The 21,781-nt window shown below is 40.5% G+C and overlaps 1 protein-coding gene across 8 annotated transcripts in view; it reads left to right on the top strand.

The window, feature by feature from the left end:
- The window catches only part of ABCC4 (ATP binding cassette subfamily C member 4 (PEL blood group)), a 218,152-nt gene that overhangs the window by 107,931 nt on the left and 88,440 nt on the right, over window positions 1-21,781 (top strand). For 7 of the 8 annotated variants that reach the window (XM_073795355.1, XM_033843477.2, XM_073795356.1 and 4 more), the window contains one exon: window positions 612-758. The exons of the other annotated variant lie outside the window; for it this stretch is intronic. In XM_073795355.1, coding sequence (XP_073651456.1) covers window positions 612-758 — 147 coding nt within the window. The remainder of the gene's footprint in view (window positions 1-611; window positions 759-21,781) is intronic. 8 annotated transcript variants of the gene reach the window in all.

Below are 21,781 nucleotides of genomic sequence, written 5' to 3'. Positions count from 1 at the left end.
GGGTATTTTAATTTTTAGGTGCATAGTAAGTACTCATATCACTAACAAAACGGAATTTAAATGATTATTTATAATTTGTATTTTTCTTACAATTCAGTTAGTTAGAAATAGATTTTCTGCTTGAAAATTAATGTGGTATTGTCAGATTCTTTAAAGCTACTTGGGCTTTGTCTACAAGGAAATGGTAGTCAATCATTTCTCCTGTTACCTGTTAATTCACATGCTGTTACCAAAGCATATCACAATATTAGATCGAGACATGTTGTAATTAGTAAGATTTCAAATGCGAAGAAGGGACCATCAACTACTTTTAAAAATTATCTTTCTTCTGAGCTTTTAGTAGAATGTATAATTGAATTAGGAAATCCTTGAATGAAATGTTATTTTACACTTGATGTTTTTCCCCATGAGGTTTCTGTTTAATGAGAGGAATACCATGATTTTTATATTCTTCTTTTTAAATGTACCTTGTGAATGCATTAAACTCTTTTAGAATCCAGATGCTTAATGGAATAAAGTATTTACGTAATATCTTTACAAGCTGCGTGGCATGGTTTAGCATCCTTGAAGAAAAGGCAGAGATCTTGTGCTGAGTGGTTTCTCTATTTCAGGGTTAACTGTATCTGCCGTCCTTTTTGGCATCGCCAGATCTCTGTTGGTTTTCTACGTCCTTGTTAGTTCCTCACAAACTTTGCACAACCAAATGTTCGAGTCCATTTTGAGAGCTCCAGTATTGTTCTTTGATAGAAACCCAACAGGTAAGTCAGACACCAAGTTTCTCAGTAAATATGTCTTGTTATCGTACTTAATGCCTGATTACGTTTGATATTTGAGATGCTTGGAAGAAAATCACTGCATGTTGATCCATTTTCTACAAAAAGCTTTGCTGCTGTTTTTTGCCTATGAGAGGATATCTGAATATAGAGGCATATAAGCTTTTATTCCAGTTTATGTGTGTGTGGAAAGATAAGTGTATGCTCACTTTGCAGAATGATTTAGGAGCCGATTTGTTGTGTGGCAAATGAAACACCCTACATTTGATGCAAATATATTTAAATATTTTTGGCTAGTTGCTAAAATATTGGCTGTGTTATATTCTGTTAAGGTAGGTTGTCTGCTAGAACCTTCTTATAATGAATCTCTACACGACAGGCTGTGTGTTTCTTTCTTTCATTTCCCATCTGCTTGTGGAATCACAGAGCTCTGGCATGTGCCGTGACTATGACGTTTACCTAGAATGGTAATGAAAAATTAATTAAAACCCAAGATTAGTGAAATGTAAACATCCTTTTCAATAAAATTAACTGTGTAATTTACATTGGGCTTTTGGTGGCATGTAAGAGGCCTTGTGGTACACAGCAGGTGGGTCTTCAGTAGTAAGTTTCTGGATATGAGTGTCCCTGGAGGTTTTTCAGTGGTTGCTTCCTCCACACTCAGGCCTTTGACCCGTCTTGCTCCTGACCTGGGCTCCTGTGAAGAGTTAGTTCATCAGCATACATGCCCTCTCTGTTCACTTGGTTCGACTTGTGGTGAGGCCCAGGGTGGCTTTGTTTTTGCAGGCAGTGATTGACAGTACCTTTCAAGGCAGGGATGTGGGCGGGAGGGAGGACAGGAGTAGCCTTGGCTTGGCCATCAGCTAGCCATGTGACCAAGGCCAAAGCAGATACATACTGCTGAGCAGGTGAATCTCAAGGCAGGATGTTGTCTGCCTTGTTGTAAACGTATGGACTCTGGAGCCAGCTGCCTGGGTTCAGTTCTGGTGCTAGTTACTAATAGTAATAGTCCGTTAACGTGATATTAATATTTATGTGTTGGTTATTTAATTTCTCTGTGTCTCAGTTTTATCTGTAAAATGGGGGTGCTCTTCACACACTCATCAATATATTGATACTGTTAGAATTAATTAGGTTAATACATTCACAGCGCTTAGCATACGGTCAGTGCCTAGTGAACCTTAGTGACTATGAATACATGGTATCTGGGAACATCCCCTCCTGTGAAATGGGAACAACTGCTGCCCCTCCTGTTTCCCAAGACTGTTGTGAGGATTCAGGAAGACTGTGCAGGGCGGCATGTTGTGCAGATTTATTCAGCACGTGTTGTTTAGTCCAGGCACTGTGCAGAGCACAGGACGGTAAACGGCAGAGGCCCACACAGATCTCGTCTTTTTATGTCATCATCATGCAAAAGTGATTGGAGGATGATGTGCTATTATGGCTGTGAAGTTGCTTCAATTTGTCAGTTAATGTGAAAACTACAGCCATAAAGTTGGGAGCAGTAAGTGGGACTGGATGTCTGTTATCACAGCCTCTGAGTGCTGGTGACCACAGTTAACCAGGCTCTTCATGTTCAAGACCTGTAGGCTTCTTCAGACGCTGGTTTATTTGTCATTCAAGGATCTGGGACCACGTTTAAATCTTTGAGGTCGCTCATCTTAGAGCAGCCGGCACGCTCGTGTTTACCTTGCCTCCCCCTCCTGTATGTATTAGCAGGACTTGATTCCTTCAAGAAAATACAAGCCCAAATAAGTACTACGAACATAGGCCTAGTTTGCCCAAAAGGTTTAGGGGCCAAGAATTATTTATTTACTCTTTTAGTGGTAGATGAAAACTTTTTTTAATTAAAAATTTTAAGTGATCGAATTTAATTTTCTGTTTGGATAAAAATTTTGTACTTTTTACAGTTGGAAAAAGTACAAACTCTTACATGGGTAAGAAGTATGCCTCTTAGTTGACATTATTGATTGTGTATAACCTCGTAATTATATAATACTCTTTAAAATTCCCCTCTACAGTAGAGAGATGGACATGCTTGACTTTTAAGTTGCATTAAATATCTGCATTTGATGCGTCCAAGTTCCCAGCATAAAGTTGTGGCCCCTGAGTTCCAGAGTATGTTCTCCAGGTAGCGTGGAGAGATCAGGAAGCATATCCTTCCATTGTCAGAGCACACTCTCCGGGAGACCCCAGGGGTGAGTAAGTTTCCTGTGAGTTCAGGATCCTGACAGCCTCCCAGAGTTAGAAAAGGGAGGGAGAGGAAGGACTTTGGCCAGTGTGTAGAGTTGGCATGGTGACCGATGGAAGCTGGAAACTCCAGGCAGAGGCCCATCGGATCTGCCCCATGCCCAGTCTGGCTGGGATTTGCAAGCAGTTCGCCAGAGTTCCCTTCTGCCCACTTGTGCCAGTAGATTCTCACTGACCCTGAACTGGATTGTCACTATGCCTTTTATACATTCATCCATTGGTGGGAATGCTCCAGATGTCCCGTCTCCCTTCTCGTGCTTCATCTCAGATCCTCATGAACTTTGTTAGACGCTCGGGTACTCTGCACTTATGCTAAGAACCAGGCCTCCAGGGGAAGTTCCTGAAACACGGGTTGTCCTACCAAAGTCCCAAGTTCACTTGTATTTTAAGAAGGAGGGCAGAGTCAGCCTGGCAAGTGTGCGGTTCTTCTGTATAGCATAGTTTCTCTGCCTGCAGTTGAACATTCCAGGAAGCCGATTTTAAAGAGGGTTCCATCCCTCTAAGCTCCAGTGGCTATGTTACTGTCCATTTTGAATCCTTGTATTGGGCGCATGAAGTTTACTTAGTTTGTTTATGTAATTTGATACCTTATTGCCTACTGGTCTTTCATAATCTGTTCCGTAGAATGGCAAAAGCAGTGTTTCTTTTTTCTCTTTTCCTCTTACCTTCCCATTAGCTCACCATCTCTGCTGTGCTTTCTTCCTTCGATGTATTTTAGTAATGGTACTGTGTGTGTTTATTAAAGTGCCACATGTTTCCAGGGGCCCCGACGTTTCTTACACGATTTGACTGCAGCTGGATTTGAATAGTACAGTGCCTTTGCAGATGTGGGCTGTGTCCCTGTGCTGTTTGCTGCATCCACCTCTTCCTAGCCAATCTTTGTCTTTTATCGCCAAAGCTGCATTTCACTTGTATCAGATCTTCATACACAGGTAACGCAAATCTCAGGTCAACAGTAAATCAGTTAGAAATTTAGAGATCATTACTATTTTGAATCCAAATTGTGTTTCCGTTGAACAGGCAGAAGTTGTTTTATTTACATCTGGCACAAGAGGGCAGCATGATCTACATTATTTCAGGGATATAATGTAAGGGGCACCTTATTGCAAGATCTGCTCTTTTTGTATTAAAGATTTCTTGGAAATTCCATTTTTATGTCTTGAATCTTTGTATTTTGTAGTACTGATACAGAATTTTTAAAACACTGTTGTGGTTTATTATGTGTGAAACAGTAAACTCTTGTTGTCCTGAAATATCTAGCATTTCAAACAAGGTATTTAGATCTCTCTTTTTTTTTTTTTTTTAATAACAAGTTTGGTTGTTTTTTTTTTTTTTCGGCTGCGCAGGGCGGCATGCAGGGTCTTAGTTCCCCTACCAGGGATCGAACCTGCCCTCCTAGCCCTGGAAGCACGGAGTCTTAACCACTGGACTGCCAGGGATTTCTTAGCTTATGTGTTGTACCCTAGTAACCGGAATAGACTGCTGTTGACTTTTTTTTTTCTTGGCTGCTTTGGTTGCTGCGCGCCGGCTTTCTTTAGTTGCGGCGAGCAGGGGCTATTCTTAGTCGTGGTGCACAGGCTTCTCATTGCGGTGCCTTCTCCTGTTGCGGAACATGGGCTTCAAGTGAGCCGGCTTCAGTAGTTGTGGCACGCAGGTTCTAGAGCGCAGGCCCAGTAGTTGTGGTGCACGGGCTAAGCTGCTCCGCGGCAGGTGGGATGGGATCTTCCCGGGCCAGGGATCAAACCCGCGTCGCCTGCATTGGCAGGTGGATTCTTAACCACTGCACCACCCGGGAAGCCCCGCTGCTGACGTCTTGACTGGATATATTTTAATTCCTGAAGGGTAAAATATGGTCAGTTGTAGGACCTGAGTCAAACATGAGTTTTGTAAGAAATATGACCACACAGTTTCTTCCATTTTCATCCATGCCATCAGAGTCAGCAGAAATATTTTATTCTTATCAAGTGTCTAGAATTTCACCCTTTGTTTTGGAGAAAAGATGAGAAGAGGGTTGTCGTGCTTTTTCATGCCTAATCCTTGTGACAAGACACTTGGCTGAGTGCTTGGAGTGCAATGGATTCCGGATAAATAATTGTTTATTTTCTGTCAGTTTGTTAATTTGGCTCTAAGAAACTGTGCCACCGGCGTTGCTAGATGTCGTATTTCTTCTCTTACGGAAACGCGAAGTTAATTGGATTGTGGCCAGTATGTTCATTTCACGCGACTTATTTTTCTGCAGTGTGCGCACACGTGTTAGTTCACTTATTTATGCATTCGGTGTAAAAAGAAAGGTACAAATGTGTAGCTTTAGTTTTTCTTTACAGATCAAGTTAAGTTAGAGCTAACGCATTACCAAAAGAGAAAAAGTACTAATTTCTTTTGTTCTTTTTATTCTTCTGGTAGCACTACAGTCTAAGAGAAGACATATTCTCTTATCTTCTGTAATCAGAACTCTAGAATTGCCCTAAGGATTAATATTTCCAACTTGACTGAGTGGGAAATGAGGCTCTGCAGATTTCACGCATGTAAAATACCCTGAATTAGGATGTGCATCATGTAGGAATTGAGGGTTGGAGCAAGGAGGAGGGTAGTGGAGGTTTGAACTATTGCCGTTTCTTTAACCTGGAAAGGGAGTCCTTAGCCTCCACTACAAGTTGCTAATGAACTTGTGAAGAAGTGAAAAGTGATTTGAAAGCAACGTGGTGAGCTTTTTGTAGTATCAGAATAACCCTCTTGCTCTAGTATTTATAAAATCGGTTGTCAACAGACCACTGCCTTGCTAGAAAAAAGAGTCATCCGTAGGGAAGAATAATAATTGCAGGGATACCTGTCTGTTTATTCAGTTCAAATGACCACTGAGGTTAGTGCTAAATGCATATTTTTAACAAGTATAATATTTCAGAACTGTCAAAATTACCTTGATAATAGGCCTGTTAAATTATAGCTCTATAAGTTAGGAGGTAAGATGGCTCTGCTTAGCACACAGTAATCTATGCCTGTCCACACAAGTGATTCTGCTGAGCAGGTAGCATGTTAGAACAAGAAATACTGGTCCTGAAACCTCTGATTTATGGTAGGTGTTGTTTTGACACAGCATCATTCAGACGATTTACAAGGCAAGGCTTCGTGTTAAAATACTTCACCAGTGTCATCATTCGTCACCGACATAAATATTCAGTAGTGATGCTGGAAAACTGGTAATACGCCCATTCATGCCAAATCACTTGCTATGTTTCCTTTCAAGTGAGATCTGTTGTGGATATGGTTAAAAGAAACTATGATTTTTCTTCCTTGAGAGCAGATGAGCTGTAAGTAATTGAGAATAAGAATAACAACTATCCTGACAGCTTTCATGTACTCATCTTGCCTAGGTTGCTTTTAATTCTGGCTTAAGTCCTACAGCCTCACCCCCCCCCCCCCCCGCCTTTGTTTTTCTTCCCTTTCTTTGCTTAGTGCACATTGTAGAGAACATATTTATATGTACATTAGTTAAAGAGGCTTTTTGTGTTCGAAGGAAGAAGTTAGTCATCATCTGAAAAGCTTTGTTGCAAAACTAAAACACACATTTCCCCTTTCATTTTTCCTTGTTAAAAATAACAAATGCAAGTGACTAGAATGGGAATAACACAAAAGATTTCATCAATCATGATGATTCTCAATGGCCACATAAATATTACTTTTTCAGGTTTCAATTAAACAGCTAATAGTTTGAAGTAGGTGTGGTAATTAAATCCTGTTGGGTTGTGACATATTAAAAATAATGTTTTTCACATAACAATGGTTATATGTACTTAAAGTCTTATCAGGGTGATATTAAGTCACATTTTATGGGTGTTGCGCGTTTACTGCTAATACTATCATAGAAGCCTTTGTTACGAGTTTAAATAGTTACATATATTTGATTACCATTGTTATTTTGTCAGTAATCTCTATAAAGGTGATTATTATAGCACTTGTCTACACCTGGTAAATATTGCAACATTTTGGTGTACATTTTAAATCTATTAGAATGTTCTGATTACTCTTTATCCATTTTTTTTCTCTGTGAATAACCATACATGGAAATACGGACAATTTAGTAACAGAGAAAGCACTGTCGTTCTCCAATAAAATGTTAAAAAGATACGATTTGAGAAGCTTGTACCTTGTTCGATGTGCTAATGGTACTGTCCCCGGAAATTGTTATGGATGACATTTTACTTGATTGCATTTAAAACTTTTCCAATATCACAGGATATAGAAGTTCTCCACTTCATTTTAATATGTGTTGTCTCAACCTTCAGCTTAATTGGAGCCAGGCGGTCTTTGGTACCCAGGACTTCACTGCTGTATTCCAGTTTCTGGTCTTAGTGTGCTCAGTAATTTGGCATTATTTTATGGGATGTATGAATTATAGTACAGTTATCCCTTGGTATCCTCGGGTGGTTTGTTACAGGACCCCTGTAGATACCAAAGTCTGAGTAAGCTCAGTGTCCCTAATACAACCTCTGCGCATCCTCCCATATACTTTAAATCCCTGCTAGATGACTTATACTTTTACTTATATAAGCAAATTCAAGTTTTGCTTTTTGGAGCTTTCTGGGATTTTTTTCAAATATTTTTGATCCATGGTTGGTTGAATCCAAGGATGTGGAACCCATGGATGGGAAGGCCCAAGTGTAAGTGTAATTCAAATACTGTTATTTAACAACACCTGCCTCCCCAGACACACACACACAGACACACACACACACACACACACTATTACTTCAACCTTGTAGCTGTTTGTGACAGTCAGAAAATACATCAAAGTAGTTTTATGACACAGTTCATTGCTTTTGTACAGCTATTTCAAGAGAAACTGGAATAGTTCTTCGAGGTCGGATTCAACAACAATAAACATTAAGTATATCAATTTCCTGGACTGAAAATTCCATATGGTTTTGCTTTACGGCCAAGTCTTTCCCCTCAAAGATTTGATTTCAAAGCTCTCCTATGACACCATGGGGCGAAGTTTGATTTTCATTTTCTAGCTGGAGCCTTCATCTTCTGTTACCATTTCTTCCCTGCCTCCCCTTTATTTTAAACATTATTCTTATTTTGCCATGAAGAGAATGGAAAAAAATCCAAATATTGATAACATTGAGCCAGCAATGTTTTATTTCACATAAAGTTATGTTTTAGTTAATTAATTAATTAATTTTAAAAATATTTATTTATTTGGCTGCGCTGGTCTTAGTTGCGGCATGTGGGATCTTCTTTGCCGTGTGCGGGATCTTCGTTGAGGCGTGTGAGCTCTTAGGCCTCTTAGTTGTGGCATGTCGGGTCTAGTTCCCTGACCAGGGATCGAACCTGGGCCCCCTGCATTGGGAGCCTGGAGTCTTAGCCCCTGGACCACCAGGGAAGTCCCCATAAAGTTATGTTTTTAATCTCTATAGTACTTTTCACAAGTACAAGTAAATTATAATTTAGGTAATTATGTATTGACTGCCTGTCTCCTCTGTTAGCCTTGTGCTCTCTGCCCTCCTAGCGTATATCTGTGGTGTTACTGTGAAAGCCTCCAAATCAGGATTGGGCAACTGTAGCTGCTTTGTAAGTATTTGTTGACTGGATAGAAGAAAGGGTGTTCGGAGTGTATTTGAATCTCTCCATGCCATGATCTCGAAGAACAGTGGAAGTTTACAGTCTTGAAAGAACACTTGGTGTTTATATTAAATTGAATTCTTCCTTATAGTTTATTTTCCAAAGTAGAATTTGTAATAGATTATTTATGGTGGACTTTGTTTTTGGTGTTTGATGGCATGAAGAAAAAAACCACCCATATTGGTTCTTTGGAAGCTGCGGCTCATAGAACCAGACTATGCAAGGTTCCAAGTTCTCCTGATGCCAGTCAGTCACGGAAATGAAACTGTCGAACACCTAATATGTTCCCCTGTGGTTTAGTTGTGCATTGAAGACGAGTCTTGGCACTTAAGAGGGTTAAATATTTGATACCTGGTAGTTTTACCTTATAAACTATAGTCCCTTAAGAAGTAAAGAGGGGAGATTCAACCATTTTAAAATGTCAGTAGACATTAGTAAACTGTTATTAGACAGGGAGCTCAGATGTAGGTGGAGATGCTGCAGCGTTCCTGCTCTGCTAGAACAGAGCTTTGGAAGAACTGTCACTTCACTTTTAACTGGGGCTTTTTTGCTCATCAAAATGACCATTTATTGGTCATTTACTGGTTGTCAGTTGTGGTCCCAAGCATTGGAGCAAAAAGTCCTGTCTTCAAGGCATTTGCAAATTAAAAAAATTGCCGACAGTGGATTATTTATTATTATTATTTTTAATCTAGTGTTAATATTCTACAATTCCATATAGAAAAGGTACAGATTCAGAGGCCTGTGGGCTCTTAGTTGTAGCATGTGGGATCATAGTTCCCCGATCAGGGATCGAACCCATGCCCCCTGCATTGGGAGCATGGAGTCTTAACCACTGGACTGCCAGGGAAGTCCTCTTTGGGCTTTTTAGAAGTGTGTTACAAATGCTTTGACAGTAGGTAGAACATAAGCAATGGCATTTTCTCCATAAGTAATGGTATCATGAAATCAACTATGATCTGTTGAGTGTTCTTTTCATTCTTTGTAACCACGATTATTCTGTTAAAAATTTCCCCCTCATATAGATAGAAAGTCCATCTGACAAGCTTTAAAGTGCACTTTGAGTGGAAGTTTATTAAAATACTGTGGTTAAATGGAAAGATGTCATGAAATCAAGTTCTCTGTTCTGGAAATATTTTCCTTTCATTTCTTTTTTGCATCTGCATTTTGATAGATTGTATCACACGGGGAAATGTTTCAACCTCTTGAACACCTGGAAAGTCTATTTTAGACTTGTTATGTGTTTAAGAATCTTTATCCAGACATTATTCCAAATACAGTCATGCTCCTCATGGTGGGGAATCCTGCCTCTGGGTCTGCTGCTGGGAGAAGGCAGTGCCACCAAGCAGCGTGTTGTTAACACATCAGGAGAAACCAGAGTATCTGCCCTGGTTGATTTTCAGCCCAAGTTCCTGATTTTGGGATGTTTAAGTCAATAATTAGTTAATGATTTCTCTCTGAACTTCAAGTGGATGTTTCTAGAAGTGATTTTTTTTTTTTTTTTTGCAATACACGGGCCTTCACTGTTGTGGCCTCTCCCGTTGTGGAGCACAGGCTCCGGACGCGCAGGCTCAGTGGCCATGGCTCATGGGCGCAGCCACTCCGCGGCATGTGGGATCTTCCCAGACCGGGGCACCAACCCGTGTCCCCTGCATCGGCAGGTGGACTCCCAACCACTGCGCCACCAGGGAAGCCCTGGAAGTGTTCTTTTGACTCAGTGACTGATCTTATTCTTTACGCTGCTTGAGGCATATAATGAAAATGTATAGAGACTTTTGAGGGTGTGGTAAGAAAAACAAAGCTTCCACCTCTTTCTGTTCTACACAAAGATATTTGAACAGATACCACAGTGCATGTGGATTTGTCCTTAAACATATTTTCTTACATAAATAATTCTGTTTATCTAGGTCAGTAGCAGTGCTTTGAGATGTAGTCAAGATCATGGATTAATTTTTTTTCATTACCTTCACATATTTAAACATAGAATAAGAAGAAATGGTTGCTTTCTTACATGTAGTCATTATTTTTAGGATTTTTTTTATCTTTTCTGTTGGTGTCAGGCTGGCCTGGGCTCATAAAATTTATTTCCTTTGGAACTATAAATTTATTATTTTTCCTTTTTGGAAAATAAAGTGGCAATAATATCTTAAAATTATATCTCATGGTAATATAAATCTTAACTATATTTTCCTCTTAGCATAGAAATGAAAAGGTTGTCAAATATGGCTTAATGAGTTCCACCGATGGGTGATACTGTAGACAGAAATATTTTTTATTGGTGCCAAGTTTTAAATGTTAGTCTTGACATAATCCTGTAAATAGGAGGAAAATAAACACGTATTTCAAGATGATGAGTAATCAGTGTTGCTAGAAAATTGTTCTTCCTTGACTTCAAGATTAAATAAATAGTTGTTGACATAAATAGCCATACTAATAAAGGGCAACACCTGTGTAATCCAGACAGTCAGTGGTTTAGCCTTCAATCAGATAAGCTGCTGTGTTTGTAAACAAATTGTCAAGTCTTTAGACCAGGTGAGTATATTTCAGTCATACATTAGGGAATTTTAAAACTTGAATGAAGGAGGTTTAATTCCCCTTGATATCAAATTTTTTAACCACTCACATCTCCTTTCACAAAGTAGACACTATAAGAGTTTCATGCTTAATTGACCTGGCCTTCAGGTGTTTCATCTCTTAGTTGTTGTTATAACCAAGTTGCCAACTTTTTAACGTAAGATTAAGGTTTGAAATTTTAGGTAACACAATGAGTACCTTATAGGTTTTGGATAAACATTGAGTATTTTTAAAAATATACCTCATCTTTTCTCTCCCCCTAATTCTTATGTCCATTTTTTATTTGATATCAGATAAGAGAACTTTGTCATCAGTAGACATTTTAAAGCTATTAATGGAAATGGAGTTGGGATGTAGGTGGAGATATTGCGATGTCTTAGATCTGCTAGAACAGAGCTTTGGAAGAGCTGTGCCAGTCACTTCACTGGCACGATCAAGACCCTCTTGATTGAAGCACAGTTATCTTAAGCAGCATTGATGTGGGCTGGTGGTGGTGGTGGTGGTGGTGGTGGTGGTGTGTGTGTGTTTGTGAATGAGAGAGACTTCTTTTGAGTTAGATTGTCACACCAGAACAAGATTCGTATTATTAGATTCTATTAAAGAGATGTAAAATTTGAGGTTTGAATATTAACCAGACAATAAAGTGATCTTTGACTTTACCAACACCAAATTGAATGGTTTTCCTTTATTTTACAAATAGTGGTTTTGACTACTGTAATTTGGTATCCACGGTGCCCAGTGGTAAAGAGAACAGACTTTGGAATCAACCTGCCTGAATGTGAATCCAGCTTGGCCAGTGACAGATAGACCTTTGTCCAGTCATTTAAACTATCTGCCTCAACTTTATCTTTACAATGGGGATGATTGTATAATAATAGCACCAATGTTGTTTTATGTGTGTGAGAATTACTTTATGTAAAGCACGTAAAGCAATGCCCAAGAAATAACTGACATTGATTGAATTTTGACTAAGTGACATCACGAAATTTTAGCGATTTTCCTTTTTGTCTTTTTTTACCCCTACAAAATCCAGAGGAATATGTTAATTTTGATAAAATGGTGGGAAAGGATGTGTGTATTTTCCCAGATGCAAGGAAAAATATGTAAATGATCAAGACTAACAACCTACAAAGCAAAATCAACGGCATGTTTTTTGTTTGTTTGCTTGTTTTGTTTTTGTTTTCATCGGGGCTTAGCTTCGTTCCCGAGTTCATTTTAATCTGGTTTCACAGCGGGAGCTCAGTTTTGCATGTAAGTACCAAACATCTGGTCTGTTTTGTTTGTTTGAAAATGATACGGCTGAAGTTTATTACAGAAGTCTATTGTGTAATTAAGTAAAGACAGTTTGAAATTTTATAATATAACTTCTATTTAAATGGAACATTGTAATTATTCCAGGGAACGGCTGTACTTCTTAGGAGCAGCAGGGACTTACTATTTTTTAAAGAAAACGCTGTAACTGGTCAAAATGTATTCACCTTTTCCAAAAAGCATGAAAAATGGCAAATTTCACAAGTGAAAGTTAAAGTTGACCTAAGGCGGTTTTAGACTGTCCAGGCTTCACATTTTATTCATGGGATGTTTTTAGAGAAATTTCGTGGTTTGTTCACTCAGGTCAATTCCAGGCAGTTTTCCTGCATTTCTGTCAGATGGACATTCTGATACTTCAAAACTTCTTCTCGTGCAAAATAATGGTTAAAGCAGCTTGGGATGAAAATGAGATTCCCTGTTAGTTGTTATAAACCGTAGATTACATTTTTAATGCAGTTAAAGGCATACCAAATGCAACAGAACAAATACAGTTTTCCTATAAATATTTCTCAATTAGCATTAATAAACGAACCATGTAAATGCCATAACTTACTGGCTGGGTAAAATGGCATTGAGGTCCCTGAAGAATACATCATTTTGGGTGGAGAGACCTAAGTGAAGACAGAGAGAGCACTTAACTTGGTTAACACCTGCCTGCCAGGTGGCTGTATTAGTTAGGCAGGGAGCCCCTACCTCGTCCCAGGTCTTGGCATTCAAGAACTCAGTTATGTTTGAGAGGCCTTAAGCTCTGAAATTCAATGATTTTATCATCCTGCAGAACTGGCTTAGAAATAATTTGATGAAGAAGAAAACCAAAAATAGGTTGTAAGGACTTAGAGGATTTTTGTGATAGTAGTTTCCGCACACGGTATAATGTTTCAGAGATCTGCTGCACGACAGGTTTCGTCTGTTGGCAGTTATAATGTAGTTCCCTATCATTGAACATCAGCCTGAAGTATGATAAATTTGGACTACTGCCCTATGTCTTGTCATTTCAGAGCAACGTTGGAAATGTATTTGACAATTTAAACTTGTTAAAATACCGTCTCTTCCATTGCTTCATTTCATCTTTAATACCATCGAAGCACAAGAAATTTTTTTGCAGTCTCTTCTGCCTCTGTCAGATGCATGGTCTTCTTTACCTTCTTGCCGAATCCTCTACTTACTGTCCCCATTGGTTTTTATTTGTAAACCATAGAGATATGATGCCTAGAATTGAAAATAATGACCCAGTTTGCCCCAAATCATTAATCATCATACAGATTATATAACTCAACATTTAAGAAGCGTCTGCATATGCCAGTGTGCTGGGAATTTTGCGTAAGGTAACCAGATACTGTATTCTGAAATCTCCATGGCCATTTTCTAAAGATCCGGCACCCATTCCTACATATTATATATCGTTATACAATAATGGCAGCTCTTCAGGTAGAGGTGAAGTTATGTTTAGCAAAGTATTTCCTATGAAATGAATGTGGACATTGTATGAATCAGAAATTGTTTCAGAAATTTCCATGACCTGGACAGTCTGCACGAAACAGGTATTTCAGTGTGTATGCAATGAATGGATATGTGTATCTGAGTGTGTGTGTATGAATTCTTTGATCTTCATCTTCCTCATTTTGTTTATCCAGCTTTTATGTGAGCTTCTTGCTTTTATCAGTTCTCAGAAGGATTTAGCATTTGAAAATGAATTAGTTCCCGAATGGGGGTCGGAGATGGATCTTCCATCTACAAGGAAGATGACTGTTTCTGAAAACTAGATGATCATTTTTGGCTGTTCTCGTGGCCCTGTTTTTTAAGAGACTTTTACTAGTGCCTTGTCATGACTTTTAAAAAAGGTATATTTGTGGTGCAACATTGTATAAGTTTAAAGTGTACAACATATTGATTTGGTCTATTTATATTGCAGTATGATTGATACTGTGTTAGCTGACTAACACCTATGGCATCATATAATTATAATTTATTCTCATGTTGGGAATGATTAATATCTAGTCTCTTAGCAAATTTAATATCTATAGTACAGTTTTGTTGTCTGTCATCACTGTACTGTGTTTTAGGTCTCCAGGGCTGCTTTATCTATTAATTGCAAATATAGACCTTTAAACATCTCATTTTACTGTCTGGTTTTATGAGTTTGATTTTTTTTTTTTTTTTTTTTTTTTAGATTTCATATATAAGAGATATCATACAGTATTTGTCTTTCCCTGTCTGACTTATCTCACTTCGCACAATTTCCTCAAAGTCCATCCGTGTTTTTGCAAAAAGAAAAAAGAATTTTCTTTTCTCCCATGGCTGAATAGTATTTCACTGTGTGTGTATGTATCTATGTATTTATCTATACACATAACATCTTCTTTGTCCATTCATCTGTTGATAGACTCTTTGGTTGTTTCTGTATCTTGGTTATTGTGAATAACGCTGCAGTAAAAACAGGAGTGCATGTATCTATTCTAAATCCTATTCCATTTCTGTCTTGACTTTCAGAATAAAATTTTTGTAATTTTATAACTGATCATAAGTTAGGAAAATGTTAGATCTGAAATTTATATTATTTGATATTATAAGAAAATATGTGGGATCTTGGTTTCATAGTGAGCTCTTCTTTGGCATTTAAGTCACTCTTGGGAGTGAAAACAGCAAAGCACGCGTGTGAGCGTTTTTTTCCCTAACTTAAGTGGGGAGGAGTCAGAGAGAGTTAGTTCTCAGATCCTGTCATATTAGAAGTGCCGTTAAGCATCCCATGATGTCTTTAATAATTTGCATAAAGAGAAAACTACCCTTAGTAGGCTATCTCGGAAATGTAGTTTAATGTTTAATAGGGTTCATGTTGACTTTAAATGGGAGAATATTATGGTTAGAGGACTCGGAGTGGACAGAATGGAGCGAGAAGGTTCCTATTGGGGGAACCACAGCAAAACCACTCCCTGTATTATAGGAACCCCACCCAGCTCTTCGGTAGATCTAAAGATATGGCGGTGCTATAGAAGATTGGGTAAGTTCTCGCATTGGTTTCATTTAGATAAACCCTGTTACTAACCAGGAGCTTAGAGTTGATAATGATGGCAGCCTGGAGCCATAGATGAATCAATCCAGGTGAAATCCCACTTAAAACCACCTTTTCTCTTTCTTTTATTCAGGCTTTGGTACCTAGTTCGTTTTTCACTCCCCTACCCCATGCCCCTACTCCCCAAATTTATGGTGACTGGAAAGAGAAGAGATTCTTCAGTTGTCTGTTTTACTGTCTGATTTTTTTTGTAGTGACGTTAGTGTTTTGCTTTCTTACTTGTTTGTCTGATATAGAAGTAAAAAAATATATTTGTAAAGTTGCAGGAAAATAGTGCCTAGAATATCTTATTATTTAGTCTATAAGGCCCAATATTTTACAGTGAGACAGTTTTCTTTCTGCTCGTTCAACTTTTGCTTATTCACCTTCTCCCAATTAGTATAAGGATAGGATCTAATATCCTAATTTTAGCCATCGTTTTGTTTTTTGTTGTAAACTTAGGTGTATAACCTGGAAGTATCACTGTTTTCTTGGTTCCTGGGAAAACCTGTTTCTAGTGTCATTTAAGTTCTGATAGAAATGCAGAAATAGGGTTTCTGAACCGTTGCGGGCTTGGCCGGCTCCCTGGACGATGACTGGACCAGCTTCTCCTTTGTCGGGCTAAAGTAACCCAGCGTCGTGGTCCTGGTCCCCAGTTGTCCGTCCTCCCCCCACGTGCCTCACTTCTCAGGTTCTTTTCAAATATTGGCTGAAACATATTAAGGTTTATTTATCAAAAGTGTCATTAATCCCCGGGCGCGTGACCCCCCACCCCCACCCCCACCCTCGCCCAGTATAATATGTAATTTAGTGAAAGATTGCGTGTGGGGCTTTCTGTTCGTGTGATAGCCTGTGTTCTCCCTCTTCACACTGCACTTCAGAGCAGCATTAAGTTCTTGGATTTTTGAAACTTTTTGTTTCCTTTGTTGAGGGCACAGGTTAGGCAAAAATAATTGGCTGATAAAGACTGCATCTGGACAAAAACAGAAACAAATGAGACCTAGGTGAAAAGTGAATTGACCTGAGAAATCCAAGGATAAGGAATAAGGTGTTTTGATCGGAGAGAAGTAAAACGTTGTCTCGGACTCTCTTCTCCATGCACATTTTGATACATTTCATGGCATTTGCAGGCGAGAACCATTCAGCCTTGGGCCTCCTTGCAGCCTCCACGTTGTAACGTCTCGGTGAATTAAAGCTCTCTTACTCTTTCCTGATGAAAATATTAGCAGTTTCGGAATTGTGACTAGTGGATCTGTTTGGCTCTGAGGAAACCTTTCAGCAATGGGACTTTTCATCTGAGGCCCGTGAGCCCACGACTGTCCAAGAGATTGGGGTCTGCAGTGATTTTGCTTCATTACGAGCCTACACCAACATTATTTGATGCAACCGAGTTTCAAATGCTGCTAAGGAGCACGGTTAAGGTCATGGTCTTAAAGGACTTCTATGTCCCGCAGAAGCCTGATTTTCGCCTACTATGTAGAACAGCTTGTGCAGTATAGCTCTTGGGAGGTGAATATTTGTTCGTGTAGGTTACAGTCGCCAACATACCCTGAGAGTGGTGGGAATGTCAGGCAGAATATGTATTTTGAGGAAAAAGAAGAACGAGTATGCAAAAATTAGTCATGGAAATCCATAAATACCAGGCCAAGAATATTCCTGCAGATGTGTCCGTTGGGTTTTACTGGGAATGATGGACAGATACATTTTCAGATTTTCCTAATAGAGAAGTTTCTTAAAAGTTCAGCAAAATTATGTCTTTATAGGTTTCAAACCCTTTCCCCTTTACGTAGAGATTTCTCCTTTCCTCAGTTGCTAGAGTTTTCTGTTGAAAGAGTGCATGAGAAGCCTTTTATTCTATGGATTTCTTTTTAACTGTCCCTTAAGAAATACATGCCAATTCTCGAGACTAGTACCCTGGTGCAGTCTCTGGTAGCCTGGATTACCGAGATGGTTTGCTGTTCATATTGTTTGCTCGTGCAACGAGAAATCAGGTTTTAACACCTGATGAATACCTGCAAATTCTTTGTTGAATCAGTATCTTGTCCTTAGACTAGCTTTGAGGCTGTGGAGTATCCATAGGCTGCCCTCCCCTCTGAGGGAGACAAGAGAATGGAGACACCCCCTTCCCACAGTTGAGGAAACGCAGAGCCTGTGGGTGTATCCACCCTGCGTGTTGGTGAGAGTGCACTGGGCTGACTTCTCAGGTGAGGAGAGGCTTTGAAGAAGGAGAGCCTGAGGTGCGGCTGCGGAAGCAGAGCCGTTCTGAGTGGAATCAGGAGTGAGGGGGAGCGGGGATAATTGAGGCCGCACAGAATTCAATTCTGGTGGTGGGTGGTAGAACGGCTCAGAGTGAACGCTCGAGGCCAGGAGATCAGCGTGGAGTTGACGAAGTTTCCCACGTGGGTTGTTGCCAACTTCATGCCAGGGGATGCTGGGGCGTTTACGGAGGCACACGGTCATGTAGATGTGATTAACCACTCAGACGTTTGGCGCCAAAATATTCCCCTTTCAGAACAGCTCCCGAGATGGCGGGTTGTGCCGGTGTGAACCGAGTGGGGAATCACAGTTGAATAAAACACGGGCTCCTTAGATGTCTTGAAAGCTGCAAAGAGGGAACTTAGAATGACAAGCAAGATGAAATCTTATTTTCTTTGTTGAGTTTGGAGAATTTCCACAGATCCTGCCTTCCTTGAGGTGGAGGCAGACAGAAATCATATACATGTGCCCGTTGTTTCTGGGAGCACAGGGCCTCGTGCAGCATGGGCGGCTAGGGTGCGCCCAGGCCGGGGGTGGTGGTTCCTGGCGCTGGGGGAGGTCTCCCTCCCCGCCCCCGCCCCCGTCATGCTTTTGTCACAGGGCCAAGTTTCTGTCTGTGTTGTAGCTGCCACAGGAAGAAGCTGGAACATTCCTCTTGTTTTGAATTAGACCAGTGACTGGCCCCATTTACCGCCCGACACCCACCTCTGATGCCCTCTTTCATCCCTCCTTTGGGTGGTCAGTGCCAGCCTGTCTCCACATTGGCCTCAGAGGCTCATAATGAGGTTCCCATAGTATCTCTTTTCTAAATAGTGCCGATCTGAAAGCACCACTTTCTAAACACATTTGTTCAGTCTTTTATCCTCCTTTGTGATAATGGCTCCCGGAGTTTTTCTCGAGGCATGGTGTCATCCAAACCTGTGTGTCTTCTGCTGGACACCATGTTAGTAACCGTGGAGTATGGCTGTGATTGGCCTTGTAGAGCCAGGGAGGCTCAGCGCAGGGAACCGACCGCATGTGCAAGGGGACCTAAGCAGACGGGAGGGGCAGCTGCTGCTGTGGCACAGGTGGGACTGACCAGAGCAGGAGTTGGGTTATCCAGGATGTGGGAGCGGCCGATTGGGGTGACCCTGCCCTGGAAACCGGGGAAGGAAGGCTGCTTGCCTGGAGTGGCGCGCGTGTGGGCGGGACGGAGGGGGCTGAGCCAGGCCGGGGCCGGAAAGACTTTGAACTCTATCCCGAGATCGGTAGGATCCGTTTGGTAAGATGCCTGATCACACACCTTTCTGTGCTTCCCAAAGCTCCGTCACATCGTGGAACCTCATAATAGGTGGAGTGGGAATTTGGGGGCATTTTCTCCCTTAAAACTTTTGTAATTGTCTGACTCCTAGTTCACACTTAGCCACATGCTTTGTGGCCATTTGATTCTTTGGTTTTAATTTCATTGTATCGGCCATAACTGGCAAATTCTGTCTTCTCACTGTTTATTATTGCTCAGAGGGCCTTACAAAGAGGAAAAAAACCAGCGTATTTTAGCATACCTTTAACACAGAAAATTACTGCATGATGAGAAACTGTAAAATCTGTGCAAACTTAATTTGAAACTCAGGACAGATTACTGTATTGCCTGGATTTATTTTTGTAGTTCTAAGTAATGACTACTATTTCATAGACACTCATCTACCCTAGTTATTAAAAAAGTGAATTGTGGTCCCATCTTGGTTCTGGGAGAGCAGTGAAGTTGCCCCTTTGTGAGGAGGCAGCTACAGAACACCAGCAGCTCCTCCCTTTCCCTGGGACTCACAGACTTCAGCTTTCTAAAAGTTTTATTCATGTCAGAGGGGGTTTATTATATGAAAAGAGGAGGACATTTTTCCATAAAAATAAAAATGCTGTTCATGGGGGATTCTCCTCCGCTACCCGCACCCCTCCTTTCCTGAAAAAAATGAAACTTTGGTGCTTAATCAGGGTTCCAGATGTTTGTGTGTATTTATTTATTTCGATATTTATAGTGTTTGCTGTCAAGCCGTTTGCCTCCCTGGGTGCATTCCAGAAATTTTAAAAACATACATGGCAAAGCCACAAAGATCAAAGACCTATGTCTTAGGAGCTCTTTGTAGCACTTTAGGCCTGTCTCTGAAATGATTTCTATGAAAGGAACCAAGTAAGAGCTCTTGCTGTCCACCTCTTGTCTTGAGGAATGTTCCAGACGGGGACCAAGCACCTGGTGAAGAACCCATCCTGGGTGGGGTTCTTCCTCTCTGCTCAGTGAGGGGTCTTCGCCTGAAACCCTCCTGCAGAACAAGACCTTCTGTTAGCTCGCTGGGACACCTCTGACCTCTTACCACATTTTATCATTGATGTTTTTATTTCTTCCTTTAAAACATAGGCAATAAGTATTTCTCCACCATCCCTGAATATTACTAAATTAACCACATAGAATTTTAAAGACAGCCCATTAGAAATAGGGGTGTCACTTTCTATATTAGTTTAAAAATAATACCATCTAAATGGAAAACGACGAGTTGTTGTAGTAACCATTACCGCCCCCGTGACTAATACCTCAGAACGAGGAAGCGCCCTCAATAGTTGAGGCCGCATAGAAGAATCAGCAGAGGCAGGAGCCGCAGAGCTTTCTTCTGCTACGAGAGCCTCAGACACAAAAGGCCTTCTTTGAAGTTCTTACCCGAATGTTTTAAAGATCATGCGTTTGGGTTATGGCATCATCGATCAACGTTGTAAAAGCAATCAGTAGATGTTTTCTTGCGTCAATTCCTTACCACAGATGTCTTCCGGGAGGGACTTGTGGTGGAAGGAGGAAAGTGACGAAAGGCGGGTAGTTGTGTGAAGTGACAGCCTTGGAAAAGAAACCGTCTCTCGTGCCTTCATACCTACTCTGAACACACAGTGTTCTCTACAGAGCAAACCAAGCGAGGTATAAACTTGATCTTCACCCTCGCCCAGCCCTGGGCTTTACCCATGCAGAAGTCTGTGGTGCTTTCCTCGGTAACCTGGGAACCTTCCTAGAAGAGCAGCACGGGAGTTGCTAGCCAGCCCAGTTGCTGGCAGTTCGGGCCTCCTGCGTCCTCCGTGCTCTTGGGCACTCCCTGTGGCTCGTTACCTTTTCAAGTGCTTGATTCTCCCTTTCATCTCTCTCTCCAGCATATCAGCCACCCTTAGGTGAGAGAGTTGAAAGGAATTGCCTTTAAGCTTAGTGAATTTAGCCCAAAGGGCATGGAGTTCTCCATCTTCTACAGGTTGGCCTATTTGGAGAGGCACCATTTCGCTTCAGTCAGCTTGAGGCTAGATCTCCTTTGAGGGACCCAGCCTTGTCATCATCAGTGACTTCAAGAGTCTAACTTGGCTTGGGTTCTCGATGCTGCCAATTCATGCTGGGTGTATCCTCAGCAACACCGGCTGTCTGCTCAGTCCAGTTACCTAGCCTTTTGGTTTGTTTTTAATCTGAGAACTCTCCTGAGGATAAAAGCCTCGCTGTCCCTTAAATATTTATAAAATTATCAATTCATTTTTCCATTTAATGAGTTTTACATTGAATTGTGTCGGAAAAGTCACGATTTGCCCACATTTTAAAAAACCCACTGAGTTTTGATTTCGCTAAATGTATTTTAAAGCCCACGTTGACATTTAGCTACAGGTGCTTTCATAGCTAATGTTCTTTTACCCATTGGAACTGGTGGTTTTTTTAAATATAATTTTTATATTTTATATCTCTGAGATCAGTATTGGCTTCAGGTTGCTTTTTAGCATTAGATCTCTGCAACTGTACACAGTAGGTATAGGTAGTTTTTATGCCTAAGGAATGAAAATCTAAATCGAATATAATTGTCAAAATATTTTCTCCTTCTAATATTGGTGTTTTGAATGCTAGCAACCCCTTGATTTTTCCAGTGAGAATTATGCATATTATTAGGATTTTACCTGATCC

This window comes from Tursiops truncatus, chromosome 18 (assembly GCF_011762595.2).
Source record: "Tursiops truncatus isolate mTurTru1 chromosome 18, mTurTru1.mat.Y, whole genome shotgun sequence".
NCBI classification, from domain to species: Eukaryota; Metazoa; Chordata; class Mammalia; order Artiodactyla; family Delphinidae; genus Tursiops; species Tursiops truncatus.
Note: the sequence above shows the minus strand (reverse complement) of the source record. Positions and strands in the feature narration are given on the sequence as shown.